The sequence below is a fragment of the Leucoraja erinacea genome, chromosome 15 (genome assembly GCF_028641065.1).
Source record: "Leucoraja erinacea ecotype New England chromosome 15, Leri_hhj_1, whole genome shotgun sequence".
Classification (NCBI taxonomy): domain Eukaryota; kingdom Metazoa; phylum Chordata; class Chondrichthyes; order Rajiformes; family Rajidae; genus Leucoraja; species Leucoraja erinaceus.
The window spans coordinates 37,905,944-37,921,287 of record NC_073391.1 but is presented as its reverse complement, the minus strand read 5'-3'; the positions used below and the strand labels follow the sequence as shown (position 1 = coordinate 37,921,287).

The 15,344-nt window shown below is 41.9% G+C and overlaps 1 protein-coding gene across 1 annotated transcript in view; it reads right to left on the bottom strand.

The window, feature by feature from the left end:
* Positions 1–15,344, bottom strand: part of LOC129704228 (rhotekin-2-like) — a 48,107-nt gene that overhangs the window by 17,280 nt on the left and 15,483 nt on the right. Inside the window, exons 6-10 of the mRNA XM_055647196.1 lie at positions 13,067–13,267; positions 11,856–11,950; positions 9,741–9,847; positions 2,575–2,706; positions 1,670–1,835 (exon numbers count right to left, since the gene is read on the bottom strand). Of these exons, the coding sequence (XP_055503171.1) occupies positions 1,670–1,835; positions 2,575–2,706; positions 9,741–9,847; positions 11,856–11,950; positions 13,067–13,267 (701 nt within the window). The remainder of the gene's footprint in view (positions 1–1,669; positions 1,836–2,574; positions 2,707–9,740; positions 9,848–11,855; positions 11,951–13,066; positions 13,268–15,344) is intronic.

Genomic DNA, 15,344 nt, shown 5'->3' with positions numbered 1-15,344 from the left:
AGAGATCTCATCTGCCCGTACATGATCCATATCCCTCTATTCCCTGCACTTCCGTGTGCCTATGTTTAATGCTTCTTAAATGCCACTATCGTATCTGCCCTGGCAGTGCGTTCCAGGCCTATGACTACTCTCTGTATGACAAACTTACCCCACACATCTCCATTAAACCTTTCCCCTCTCACCTTATAGCTATGCCCTCTAGTGGTGGACATTTTCACCTTGGGGGGGAAAAAAGGTTCGGACTGTCTATCCTATTTATACCTCTCATAATTTTATATACTTCTATCAAGTCTCCCCTCAACCTCTGACTTTCCAGAGAAAACAGTCCAAGTCTATCCAACCCATGTGGCAGAAACCCCCTAATCTCTGCAGCTTTCTGGTAAATCTCCTCCGCGCCCTCTCCAAAGCCTCCACACCTTTCCTGTAACAGTGCGACCAGAACTGCACTCAATACGCAAAATACGCCACAGGCCTATTAACAGTCGAGTAAAAATTAAACCTTTCTGAACCGTAAGTATGAGGAAGCCTGGTTTCCTTGAGCATACTGCACTGATTACAACCAGTCACAAATTACTAATACGCCTAATGGAGTTATTTATGATTAAGTGTATCCAAACTGTTTGCTCTGTCTCCTTCTGAACCTTGTCCCATAAACCAGCCAGTTACTTACTTGTATCCTGAAGAGTAGTTTTTGAGTTTGATCCCTTTAAGGTCTATTATTGGATAGTTTAGTTTAGAGATACAGCGCAGAAACAGGTACTTTGGACCACCGAGTCCACGCCGACCAGCGATCCCCGCGCACTTACACTATCCCTACACACACTAGGAACAATTTACATTTATACCAAGCCAATTAACCTGCAAACCTCTACCCTGATTCAGTCTGAAGAAGGGCCTCGAACCAAAACGTCAACCATTGCTTCTATCCAGAGATGCTGCCTGTCCTGCCGAGTTACTCCAGCATTTTGTGTCTATCTTCGGTTTAAACCAGCATCTGCAGTTCTGTCCTATAACCGGCAACCCTGTACGTCTTTGGAGTCTTGGAGGAATCTGAAGATCTCAGAGAAAACCCACGCAGGTCACAGGGAGAACGTATTTTCAAGGGTATTTTCAAGGCGGAGATTGATAGATTAGTAAGAGTGTCAGGAGAATGGGGTTGAGAGGGAAAGATAGATCATCCATGATTGAATGGCGAGAGTGGACATGATGGGCCAAATGGCCTAATTCTGCTCTTGGAACTTAAGATCCTTTGAACTGCAAACATTCCTCTGGGTAAAATGGTTGCATCACCACAGTGACACTTATTCTCATCAAAATTGTATCTGAAGAAGGATCCCCATCTGAAACATCCCATGTCCATTCCCTCCACGGATTCCTCCAGCATTTTGTGTTTTGCTCAAAATTCCAACATCTGCAGTTTCTTATGTTCTCCTTAAACTTTACACCCCAAAAGTACAAAAAAAAGCCTATAGCAGTCCTGGCACAGTGACGTTTCAGCCAGTTTTATAGGCTTAGGTCAAGAGTAAGGTCGACAACCTTCTGAGTTGTGACTGGACCAGGTACACTGGCCCATTAAACATAGAAACATATACCGTGGGTATGCTAGCAAAGAATTTCACTGCGCCTTGTCACATGTGACAATAGAGTATTCCATTGCATTCCAACTCACTCAAATCACAGAAGTGCTGCCAGAACGCCTCCATCCACAGTTGTAGATCGCCCTCAGAATCTGCAGCAAACACACGGCTGGTTGTCTCCCCGCTGTAGGGGTTGATAAGGGAAAAACTGCATGTTCTTTTCTTCAAATCTTTCCCCAGGGTCCGGATTCTGGTCTCCTGCACATTTCATCGACAATATGTTTATTGTGAAATAATTTTGTTCCATGCTTTGCTACTCATTACCAATGAACGTGTGCGTCGCATGTTAGCAACATAACAAACTATTTCGCCCAATCACTCAATCTGTATCTATCCTGCTGCAGAGTCACAGTGCCCTCAACACAACATGCCCTTCCATACATTTTCACATCATCGGCAAGCTTGGCAACTTTTACATTGCGTTCCCTGGTTCAGGTCTTTCATATACACAGTGAATGTTGACTGTGAAAACTGCTGGGCTAGACTCAGTGGTTGTGACAGAAATCATTGCCTTTCAGATGGTGAAACATCACTAGATCTCAGGCCATGCACTGCCAAACAGCAGAGATATTATAGCTACAATTTCAACTTTGCCTCTTTCAAAGTTTGTTAACACTTTTGTGTTGGGCAAGACTTCAGCACTAAATTCTTAGTCACCACTAGAACCTCTTTAGATGCTTACAAGCAACTCAGGTTTGTTGGTTACACGCGTGACTATAAAAGTGTCAATTTAGTTTATTGCCACATGTACCGAGGTACAGTGAAAAGCTTTTGTTATCTGTCAGCAGAAAGACAATACATGATTACAATCGAGCCATCCACAGTGTACAGATACATGATAAGGAAATAACGTTGAGGTAAGGGAATAATTCCTCTGCTTTACACATACTTAATTTTTTAAGAAGATTTCTCACAAATAATTGAGTGAATACCGCACCTTATCAATGGCGATGTTTAGTGCAGGATCCATTTGTGCCTCGATTTCTTCTGGAGAGTAATACGCTGTGAGGTAGCCTCGCTTCAGGACACAGTACAACCTTGTCCAGTTGGGGAGACCGCCTACATTTTGCTGAAAGAAAATGGAAAAAATGCAGGCCTTAAACAGGTGCGTTCAGAGCCAGGCCTCCACAGCAAGTAGTTCACAGGAATTAATGAGAAATTGTATTTGTTTTTGTTCTTGTGCACTGTAACCCTCCACTGTAGTCTAGGTTGGTAAGTTAGACCGGGCAATGGAGTGAGCGTTATTATAAGTCTGAAGAAGGGTATCGACCCGAAAAATCACCCATTCCTTCGCTCCAGAGATGCCACTGTTACCCCAGCATTTTGTGTCTATCTTTTGGGTGTTTAAATGCCTCCTTAATGCAGGTATTCACACTTATGTAAGAATGCTGTTCCACTTACGTAAGAATGCTGTTCATCGATTACAGCTCAGCATTCAACACCATTATTCCATCAAAACTGATCACCAAACTCGGTAACCTGGGCATCGACCCCATCCTCTGCAACTGGATACTGGACTTTCTAACCAACAGACCCCAGTCTGTGAGGTTAGACAAGCACACCTCTTCAACCCTCACCCTGAACACCGGCGTTCCACAGGGCTGTGTGCTGAGCCCCCTCCTCTACTCCCTCTTCACCTATGACTACACACCTCTTTCCGGCGGCTGTCATTCTACTCAACAACGTACCTCGGTGACTGCCAATCACCCCCCCCCCCCACCGGACACTTGTTATTTTTTTATTCAAATCGTTTGCTATGTCGCTCTTCAAGGGAGATGCTAAATGCATTTCGTTGTCTCTGTACTGTACACTGACAATGACAATGACAATTAAAATTGAATCTGAATCTGAATAAGAGAGCTCTCAGCACCTAGTCTTTCCTCCAGTCTTTTCATCACCTTTGGAAACATTTACTGCTGTTTTTCAACATGAGGACCAAAGTTGTGCCAATGAAAGTCAAAGAAGCCATTATGAGACTTCTTCTTCTTGCCTGTGGCGTGCACAGCCTAAAGTTATAGGACAACTTGTCTATTTGATCTTATTTGATTATGCACACCAGGTTGAACCAGGGCGGACCTCGCAAAAGCTGCAATTTCCCACCCTATTGTGAGACTGAGAAACAAGAATAAAACTGATGTTAGTGACATCAGCCAAACCATAGGCTTACCAAAATCAACTGTTTGGAACATCATTAATCAGAAAGAGAGCACTGGTGAGCTTATCAATCGCAAAGGGACTGGCAGGCTTTCCTGTTGGAGATCTATAAGAAGCGGAGCATCAGCAGAGCCATCTCCATTATCAAGGACCCCTACCATCCATCACACCACACCACATCTTCTCCATTCTGCCATCTGGGAAGAGGTACAGGAGCATCAGCTGCAAAACCAGCAGGATGCTCCACAGCTTCTTCCCACAGGCAATAAGACTGGTTAACGGACTGTGTCCCGTCCCCATATATCGTTCACCAACACATTCAACCTCGCCCATACTTTGACAGCTAGGCACCTGTCAAAGCAAAGCCACTGTCGGTCAGAATGTCTGTTTTTATTCTATTGTAAATTTTAGGCCTACTTTCTGTTTTTAGATATGGTAATTTAATTTTTTTTTACAGCTCTATGTATTTATCCTGTTTTTATTAACTACACTGAATGAAAACTGATCGAATAATGTTTTTTCGTTTCATCTGTGTATGCAAGTACTCCGTGAAAATGATATTAAATAAATACTGAATACTGAGGCCAAGGAAGACCTCCACAGCTTTATCGTCATTGATGATACAACTGCTGATGGTAGTAGCATAATGAATTCTGAAGTATAGACACATCCTATCTGCTCAAGTTCAAACAAATGCCTCAAAACTCATTGGCCGGCAATTCATTCTACAGCAAGACAATGATCCCAAACACACTGCTAAAGCAACAAAGGAGTTTTTCAAAGCTAAAAAATGGTAAATTCTTGAGTGGTCAAGTCAATCACCTGATCTGAACCCAATTGGGCATGCCTTTTATATGCTGAAAGGAAAACTGAGGGGAACTACCCTCCAAAACAAGCATAAGCTAAAGATGGCTGCAATATTCACCTGGCAGAACATCACCATAGAAGACACCCAGCAACTGGTGATGTCCATGAATTGCAGACTTCAAGCAGTCATTGCATGCAAAGGATATGGAACAAAATACTAAACATGACTACTTTCATTTACATGACATTGCTGTGCCCCAAACATTATGGTGCCCTGAAATGGGGGTACTATGTATAAACACTGATGTAATTTCTACATGGTGAAACCAAAAGTGTATAAAAATGGCCATTATTAAAATCTGACAATGTGCACTTTAACCACATGTGATTTTTTTTGTCTATTACAAATCTCAAATTGTGGTGTACAGAGGCAAATAAATAAATGATGGGTCTTTGTCCCAAATATAATGGACGGCACTGGAGCGGGCTATTCATGGTGAAACAAGGTGAAAACAGTTGCAGTGAAAATGTTCAAGCCCTTGGCATCTTGATTCATAAGCTTTTATTCTTTGTGGGTTGGCGTTTTAAAAAAAAAGTCAAGTTTTTAATGGATCTAATGAAATGTGCAACTGCTATCTTGAAAGAGATTGTGTAAAATTGAACAAAAACTAACATTGCACTGCTCCTGATCAGCACAAACTTTTCCTTGTGCCCGCAAGTACTTTGATAAGCTATTTACCGTGCCAGTGCAAGTGAATATTGGAGACTGACACACAAAAGAGTAACTTGATACTACTAGGTTGTTCAAATTTGCTATTTACACTGGTAAATGGGGGTAGGTGCAGGCCTGGCAAAATACAATAAAATCCATGTCAACTTGGTTAGTAAAGCAAATGATCAAAGGATGGAGACCTTTACTCAAAACATTTTTTAGTTACATCGATAAAACCATCCCAGAAGATTAATTAGTTCTGTGTTGAGGTATTGGAGGAGCTCCCAGTCTTTTAAAGATCAGCACTGCAAAAGCAGTTTTTAAATAAACACTGGGATGGAAGCAGTTTTTACCTGCAGAGCAGTTGATCTGCTCCTGTTTTATTCCCTTAAGCATAACAAAATGCGAAACTGAAACAAGTTCACTGGCTCACAGATGCCTCAGTGGTTTCTCACTGCAGATTTAATGGTATTATGACAGCAACAGCAGCAATGCACCGGGGAAGTTAATACTGAAGACCGCATAAAACTAAGATTAGCATTTACATCAATAACAAGAATTGTTTGAGGGGCACAGTGGAGCAGCATGTAGCACTGTTTCCTTGCAGCACACAGACAGCCCTCGGGTTAAATCTTGAACTCCGATGCTGTCTGTGCAGAGTTTGCATGTTCTCCCTACAACTTCATGGGTTTTCCTCCGAGTGCTTCAGTTTCCTTCCAAAGATGTGCCACATCACACGTCGACTGGCGATTTGCAAATTGTCCCGTTTGCAGGTGGGTGACAGGAGGATTAGGGGCAAGTTACTGGGCATACAAGAGCGAATAGGTACAATGAAATAAGTGGGGAAAATAAGATCAACGAAAATGCTCACGGGGACAGACTCGTTGGGCTGAAAGGCCTCCTTCTTTATTGGCAGGAAGCAGGAGAGTGTTTCATCTGAAAAGACCTTAGAGGATTTGCAATTTGCAGATTCAGTTTAGTTTAGTATAGTCTTAGTTTAGAGACAGCGCGTAAACAGGCCCTTCGGCCCACTGAGTCTGAGCCGACCAGCGATCCCCGTACACTGGCACTATCCTACACACTAAGGACTATTTACAAATTTTACCGGAGTCAAACCTACAAACCTGCACGTCTTTGGAGTGTGGGAGGTAACCCACGAGGTCACAGGGAGAAGGCACAAACTCCGTACAGACGGCATCTGCAGTCACGATCGAACACGGGTCTCTGGCAGCAGCTCTGCCGCTGCGCCGCCGTGCTGCCCTCAAATGGTCACATCCAGGATTAGCTGACCATTTTAAATACATTGAAAGATTTTAAGTCCTGCCCAGCTGTTGGTAGTTAGGATGTTTTGTTATGTTGACTGGAAATGTGCTTTGTGTAATAGGATGGAAACAGTATGCAATGCCCCTCAGTAATCACATCTAACCATCTGCACACAGAGCAGGTCATTTGTTGCCTTAACAGTCTGCATTTTCTGATGCTGGTTTGCTGAATGTGTAGATTTAAATCACTGATCTGTGAAACTGAGATGATAGCCTTTTATGTTTAATCGCTCTTTGGTCTATTTAAAGAGTAGAGGTTGCATCATCATTTTTATCATTATCTGCACGAAGAGAGCAACAAGACAAAACAGCCCCGCCACGAGTGATTTCCGCTAGAACCAATTTGATGCAAAAACAAAACAAAATGGGTTTTTTAATTGACCCCCCCCCCCCCTCTTTTATCACCTGCCGCTATTGCTTCAAGACAAACAATTTCAAAGCGCAGACCCATAATGGAAGCCTGCAAAGAAGACCCTCTGGCAAAGGCTGGTGGGTATATGGAACGAGCTCATTAAAGGAGGTTCACAAGTTCATAAGTTCTACGAGCAGAATTAGGCCATTCAGCCCACAAGTCTACTCCGCCATTCATTCATGGCTGATCTATCTTTCCCACTCAACTCAATTTTCCTGCCTTCTCCCCATAACCCCGACACCTTTACAAATCACAAATCTGTCAATTCCCACTTAAAAAAACATATTTATTTATTTATTTGTTTGTTTGATTATTTATTTTGAACAGAATAAAAAGCAAATGTGAAACAGCATACAAAAAACAAAACAAAATATTTATAAAGTGTCATAAACAATATCTATAAATTAATGAAATCATACGTGTCTGAAAAGGAGCAGGAAAAAGTCAAAGCTTATTAATTCCCACCCCCTATTCAACTGCTTGTAATTATGTTACACAAATTTAGCAGCTATATGTACACCAGCCACTATATGTACACCAAATTATTTACATTTGAACACTAATCAAATATTTACAAAGCCATACAAAAAATAAAAAAATAAAAAGAAAAGAAAAAACCCGCATATACTATACAGTATCTTAGTCATATATACAACCCATCACATTATAATCACCCTTCCCAATACAATCAGTATAACAAATATCACAATCACCTATCCTTATCCAAATATCCTTTTAAACAAGTGTTTTTGTACATCTTTTTAAACTGAATTATGCTTGTGCTAAGTTTTATCTCCTGTTCCAGACCATTCCACAAATTCACACCACAGATTGCTATGCACATACTTTTAAGAGTTGTTCTGACATTGAGTTTTTTTAAATTATGTTCCCCTCTCAAATATCCGTTGACTTGGCTTCCACAGCCACCTGTGGCAATGCATTCCAAAGATTCACCACCTTCTGACTAAAGGAATTCCTCCTCATCTCCATTCTAAAGGTACATCCTTTTATTCGGAGGCTATGGCCTCTGGTCTAAGACTCTCCCACTAGGTTGTTGAGACAGGTAATATAACAGCATTTAAAAGACACCTGAACAAGTACATGGATAGGAAAGGTTTTGAGGGATTACTGGGCAAACAAAGACAAATGAGACTAGCATCTTGGCCAGCATGGATGAGTTGGGCCAAAGGGTCTGTTTCCATGTTATATAACTATCTCTGGCCAGAAAATCAGCTGGGAAACTGGGATTCTACTGCTGAACAAGGTTCACTTGGGAATCAATGCACAGGTATCCATCCTACACACAATACCTGGTCATTACCACTGCTGATTATAATTGACTGCTTGCTTTCGTTCAGTTTAGAGATACAGTGTGGCAACAGGTTCTTTGGCCCACCAAGTCCATGCCGACCAACGATCACCTGTACATTCGTTCCTAGTTTTGCATCCAATAAACTAGGGGCAATTTACAGAAGCCAATCAATCAACAAACCTGCATGTCTTTGGAACGTGGGAGAAAATGGGAGCAGCCGGAGAAAATCCATGTGTTCACAGGGAGAATGTACAAACTCAGTAGGGACAGCAACCATAGTCAGGATCGAACCGAGGACTCTGGGCACTGTCCATAAAGCTGCAACTCTACCGTTGCGCCGCCAAAATTCTCTACATTACAACTGTGAGTACATTTCAGATTTACATCTTTGATCCTGAGTGCTTTAGGATGATCTGTGGCAGGGTGGTGGGGGAGGGAGGTAGGGGGAGCGTTACATAGAACAGTGCAGCATGGGAACAGGCCCTTTGGCCTACAATGTTTGTGCCGAACATGGTGCCAAGACCAACTTTTACTAGCCTGCACATAATCCATACCCCTCCAATCCCTGCATATCCATGTGCCTGTCCAAAAGTCCCTTAAATAGCACTATTTTATTTGCTTCCACCACCAACCCGGCAGTGGCATTGAATAATATCCCAATTATTCCTGTGTCCATGTGGATTTTCCCCATGTGCTCTGGTTACTTCCCACATTCCAAAGACATAGGCTGGTAGAGTAATTGGCTTTTGAAAATTGTTCCCAGTGTGTACACGGGGAGTGGAATGTGTACGATTGGGCATGCTAAAGAATCATTGATAGATACAGAAGACAGACATAAAATGCTGTAGTAACTAAACGGGACAGGCAGTATCTCTGGAGAGAGGGAATTCCTTCTCTCCAGAGATTTTGCCGGTCCCGCTGAGTTACTCCAGCAATTTGGGTTTGTCTTCGGATTAAACCAGCATCTGCAGTTCCTTCATATACATTGAAAGATACAGCATGGAAGCAGGTCTTTCTGCTCATTAAGTCTATGCCAATCATAAATCACTCATTAACACTGGTTCTATGTTATCTCACTTTCTCATCCACTCCCTGCACACGAGGAGCAATTTTACAGAGGCCAATTAACCTACAAACCTGCACATTTTTGGGGTGTGGGAGGAAAACGGAGCACCAGGAGGAAATCCACGCGGTCACAGGGAGAACGTGCAAATTCTTGTGTGTGTACCTGTGTATATTTGCATGCGTGTATTGTGAAAATAGATAACACGGAAAGTTAGTGTGAGAATGGAATTGCTCTGTGAGCCTGCAAGAGGCTGAAATAACTCCCTCTTATGCTAATGGGCATATATGGAGATACTCGTGAGAGTGGAATGAGCTTTACCTGTTGATTCAGGTATCCAGACATCATATCCTTTGTCATGCACTCGGGCTGAGCAACTAATCGACTGCATACGTGCCCATACAAGGGTAGCCAGAAGGAAGCTTCTTCTAAACAGCAAAATATGGAAGGACAATTATATAGTGACTACACACAGAATGAACAACTTGAATATATTGGAGAAATAGTCATTGAATTGGTTACTCAAGGACAGACTGGAATAACTTACTTAATGATTTAATAAACATAACCTCAAAGCTTATTTTACGTAACTAGCACATCTCCTGCAGCATTCTGTAAGGTATATTGGACGGCAATAAGAACACACACACACACAGTTAACGGCAAATTTCAGCAGGCAGTATTTCTCCTGGAGGAAGGCAGTTGTCTAGCAATTGTTTTTCATTGGATATATTTGTGACATCTATAGCGATTTAGAATGAGTTGCATTGTCATTAATGCACCTTTTACCAGCCAGCATTTCACGGCAACACATGACCAGAAATGACAACTTAAAGGGTCCCAGTAAAGGGAAACATGGGGGTTTGTGAAAGCCATTTCCCTTTGGTACTTGCTCTTGACTTGAACTCTTTGCTTCTGGTTGCAGTTTAAATCTCTAGCATTGAAATGGACTGCAGCATGGACTAGTCACTGCCTATTCAATTGTCCATCTCATTAGGCCAGCTCCATTCAGCCAGACAATATCCCAGTTCATTAACAATGGTGCTTCAGCGATTCTCACATTACACGGAAGTGCGACACAAAATGCTGGAGTAACTCAGCGGGACAGGCAGCATCGCTGGAGAGAGGGAATGGATGACGTTTCGGGTCGAGACCCTTCTTCAGACTCCCACTCACATACCATGGTCCCCGTCACCAATGTTCCTCTCCACATATTTAATAATCTTTACGTACCACATGAAAATAATCCCAATGGATGCTCAGAACAAAGAGGCTCACTATTGATTTTAACTTTGCCCACGACCCTAAAAATTGCATAAGTTAAACAGATCCTGATTTAACCACTTTACATTTTTTTTAGCTTTAAACAATTTCAGGCAGATTAAGTGATTGAATAACAATGAAACAAAAAAAAACCTTTTAGATTATTAACCTCCTGATTCATTCTTGAATGTTATGAAACTAAAACCTGCCATCTGTTCAAAATACACTTGTAAATAGTCTAGCACAGGGAAAAATAACATGATTGTGTTATTCATTCATTGCTTAATGATTTTGAACATGAAATGAGGATCATTTTATTAAATTAAATACAAAATTGCGCAGTAAATTTGTGTGCAGGGACAGAGGTTTGAATATTGTAAATGCTGACAGACCTAATTGATTGCCTGTCATCCATTAATGGTCTACTTCTATATTCAGGCCTATCCTCTGAATACTGAAACAAATTCTAGTGAAAAACAGTTTGCTAATCCTTTAGGATTCTCCTGGTGTTGCTGTAAGCAACTTGGGAAAAATAAATGAAATAATCACAGTGCCAATGTAAATAATCTATGTTTTTTCCCCCCCATTTTCTTGGAATATTTTGAATTCATTCAAAAAATTGGAGAAGGGACTATTGAGCTGTTTGTCCGACAACAACATTAGCCATTGGAAAATAAGTGGCCTGTTCTGCCCATTTGGAAAGGGGAGCTTTGTATTGTGCCGAGTGTATTGTGGAATTTGCAACACATTTTCAAGCGCTATGGAACTAGCCCATGGTGCTCCATAAGTCTCCTCCAGGTACTCTATCTATTCACATTTCTCTCATGTTTTCCTAACTTTCTCTCAAGTGATTCGACCACTATTTGGCAAATAGTTTGACATTCTATCCACTGTTTTAATTCAGCCTCAGACAATGAACATCTCACGTCACCAATGGAAGGAGCTTGTTGGGAAATCCACAGGAGATGGAACTCATATTTGACATTTATATTGGACATTTAAGATATTCCCAACTGCCTTACTTTGAGACAGATACTTGTGAAGGGCAGTCACTGAAGTAACGCAGTAAATGTGATGAAAACTCCCAGAATGCGTCCAACCTTAGGCTTAAATAATATCACATGGAGATATTGAGTGCAAAGAGCTTAGAATTATGGAGAGAGACCCACTCACCATTTCCAATGATGGTGAGGCTGTGAGTTCGAAAGCCAGTTTCAACATCGTCAAGATTTAATGTGGTTTCTGCAAGCAAATGATATTTGGCACCTCTAGAGGGGAAAGAGCGAAATGTTACTCAGCTGAAACATGGACAAAGCTTGGTGGACAAACAGTGGAGGCCAGCAATATAGGACAGGCATTTGATGGACTCTTGCCTGCTCCTGAACATTGGTCTTTATCCCTCACCTGCAACAATTCCCATTCTGTCCTCCCAATAGTCACCCGAAATAATAATGATGAACCCACCTTACAGCTATATAATCGGCAATGGACCCAAATCAAAAACAATGAACTCACAATTCAAGTTCCAAGTTTCGAATATATTGTTACATGCACCAATTAAGGTACAGTGATATTTAAGTTACCATACAGCCATACTAAGTGAAAAGCAACTATACACACAGCCACATAAAATAAAATTTAACATAAACATCCAGCACAGCGGAATCCACAACCCTCACTGTGATGGAAGATAATAAAGTTAAATCATCTTCCTCCTTTGCAGGAGTTTGGAAATCCTGTACTTTCTCTGCAGCTGGTACACTATATTCTGCACTCTATTATTTAATCACTTTGCACTGCCTGTGTGTGCTTATGGTACGCGTGTATGGTATATGACTGGACAGCATGCAAACCAAAGTTGGTTTACAGCATCTTAGAACACATGGCAATAATGAACTAATAGCAATATTTAAAATAGGAAGTTAACTGTCCCTGCGATCAGCATCTGGTGTCTGGTCCGACATGAGGTCAGGGAGGCAATAAATGGTCAGAAACATCAGCAAGCTGGTGCTCCAAGATTCCATAAAGATTCTGTATGCCTACATTTGCAATAAGGTCTGGTCCAATACCTCTGTACAGACTATTTATTCATTAGCAGAGGCACTTTAAAGCATTGGAACTGTTTCAAAAGGTTTTATCCTAAATAAAAAAAACAAATTCTAATCACCATATATGTGATTTTACCTGAAACTTTACAAACTGAAAAATTCTTCAATTCCGTTTTAAATTCCGTGAAGATCACTTGTTCATTTCAACGTTCTTAGATTCACTTTCACTTAGATGCCACTTGTCATTGATTTAGTTACATTAAGTGCCATTAAAGCAGTGTACATCACAAGACAAAAATGCGCAGTTAGAGCTTAATGTGTTCGAGAAGGACTCACGCTGCTACTGGGTTGGTCAGCAGAAGGGAGCCATGGTCTCCACTCTCCAGTGCGGTCAAGAGCTTCTTTCGACTTGACCTGGTGAGAGAGCTACTGAGTTTTCTGGCTAATCTCTTCGGAGTGTTGGTAATGGAAGACACTTCGTCCATGCAGCAGCTGTACAGCTCCAACTTCAACTCAAAATTTGGCTTCACATCATTGCTGCATAGAAACAGAGTTTACAAAAATAAGCAGGCGTTAGATGGGTGTTGGGAAAGGTACACCTGGAACTGCAAATTTCCAGGACTTGCAGGTTCAAATTTGTTGTTCTCGTGTATCAGATTCAGATTCAGATTCAATTTTAATTGTCATTGTCAGTGTACAGTACAGAGACAACGAAATGCATTTAGCATCTCCCTGGAAGAGCGACATAGCAAACGATTTGAATAAATAATAATAAGTGTCCGGGGGGGGGGGGGGGGTGGTGTGGTGATTGGCAGTCACCGAGGTACGTTGTTGAGTAGAGTGACAGCCGCCGGAAAGAAGCTGTTCCTCGACCTGCTGGTTCGGCAACGGAGAGACCTGTAGCGCCTCCCGGATGGTAGGAGGGTAAACAGTCCATGGTTGGGGTGAGAGCAGTCCTTGGCGATGCTGAGCGCCCTCCGCAGACAGCGCTTGCTTTGGACAGACTCAATGGAGGGGAGCGAGGAACCGGTGATGCGTTGGGCAATTTTCACCACCCTCTGCAATGCCTTCCGGTCGGAGACAGAGCAGTTGCCATACCATACTGTGATGCAGTTGGTAAGGATGCTCGCGATGGTGCAGCGGTAGAAGTTCACCAGGATCTGAGGAGACAGATGGACCTTCTTCAATCTCCTCAGGAAGAAGAGACGCTGATGAGCCTTCTTGAATGGGGTGTATGGCAACACCCCATTGGAGACATGAAGGTCAGAATGGATGAAATCTGACAGCATACTTCCTTAGCACGCACACATGCTCTTTTAGAAAGGAGGTGAGGAGGAACTTCTTTAGTCAGAGGGTAATTAATCTGTGGTAGTTAATCAGAGGGCTGTGGAGGCCAAGTCAGTGGATATTTTTAAGGCAGAGATGGACAAATTCGTGATTAGAACGGCTGTCATTGTTTCATCTCTGACTGCAGAATATCGACATATACATTAGAAGTACTTGGTCATTCTTCCAAGGATAGAATCAAACTTAAATGGAATGATGTACAAATAAACTGTTCATTCATCAATAGCGAATTGAGGAAAAAATCTCCCTGGATATCACATAACAAAACAAATTAAATAATCGAATTGCAAGTACAAGTAAATATCATAAAGAAGGGGTAGTGATTAAGTGCTTAGTGTTATTGGTTGAAGAGGTAAAAGAGTTTAGAGAACTAGTAGCTTCAGCAGCGAATCAAGGATGAATCGATCATTTTATCCCCCTGATGTTGAGGCAACTTACATTGTTTGTGTAAGTAAATGTAATGCCAAGAGCTGCATCCAGTCACAGGAGCTGTACATTAGATCATGGCTGATAGTTTTCTTAACCTTATTTGTGTCTCTGAGCTAACTTTACTTTGCAAAATAAAGACAATAAAGAGGGGTTCTGCAGATTTTAAACTGACCCACATTCTCATTACTATTGGGGTGAGAAGGATCCAGATTTCCATTATCATTTACATGATGAATTGCTCTTTATCTCTGGTGATCCAGCTCAATTTTTTAATGTTATGCTCCCTTGTCCTGCACTCTCACCACACTGGATTCCTTCTGCCTATGCTACAAAGTCAAATAACTCAAAGGCCTAATTTCTTGCTCCCAATGGCAGAAGTGTGTATGAGGCAGAATAAAGCATTCCCTTAGCTGCATTCCAGTCAGAGTGAGCTATTCAATGCTAAGCAGGATAGGATGGGCTCAGAGAGTAATCACCGCTCAAGTTGGAGGAAACACAAATGAAATGAAGGTGGTGCCTTCCAACGCCAGAGACCCACGTTTGATCCTGAGTGCAGGTGCTGTCTATACGGAGTTTTGCGTTCTCCCTGTGACCTCGTTGGTTTTTTTCAGGGTGCTTTGGTTCCCTCCCATGCTCCAAAGATGTGCAGGTTTATAAGGTAATTGGCTCTGGTAAAGATTGTAAATTGTCCCTAGTGTGTAGGATAGTGCTAGTATACGGGGATTGCTGGTTGGCGCGGTGGGCCGAAGGGCTTGTTTCCACGCTGTATCTCTAAACTAAAAAAAACAAAACAGACGCGATCTATGTAACTTGTCATCAGTTTATCACTAATATTGTG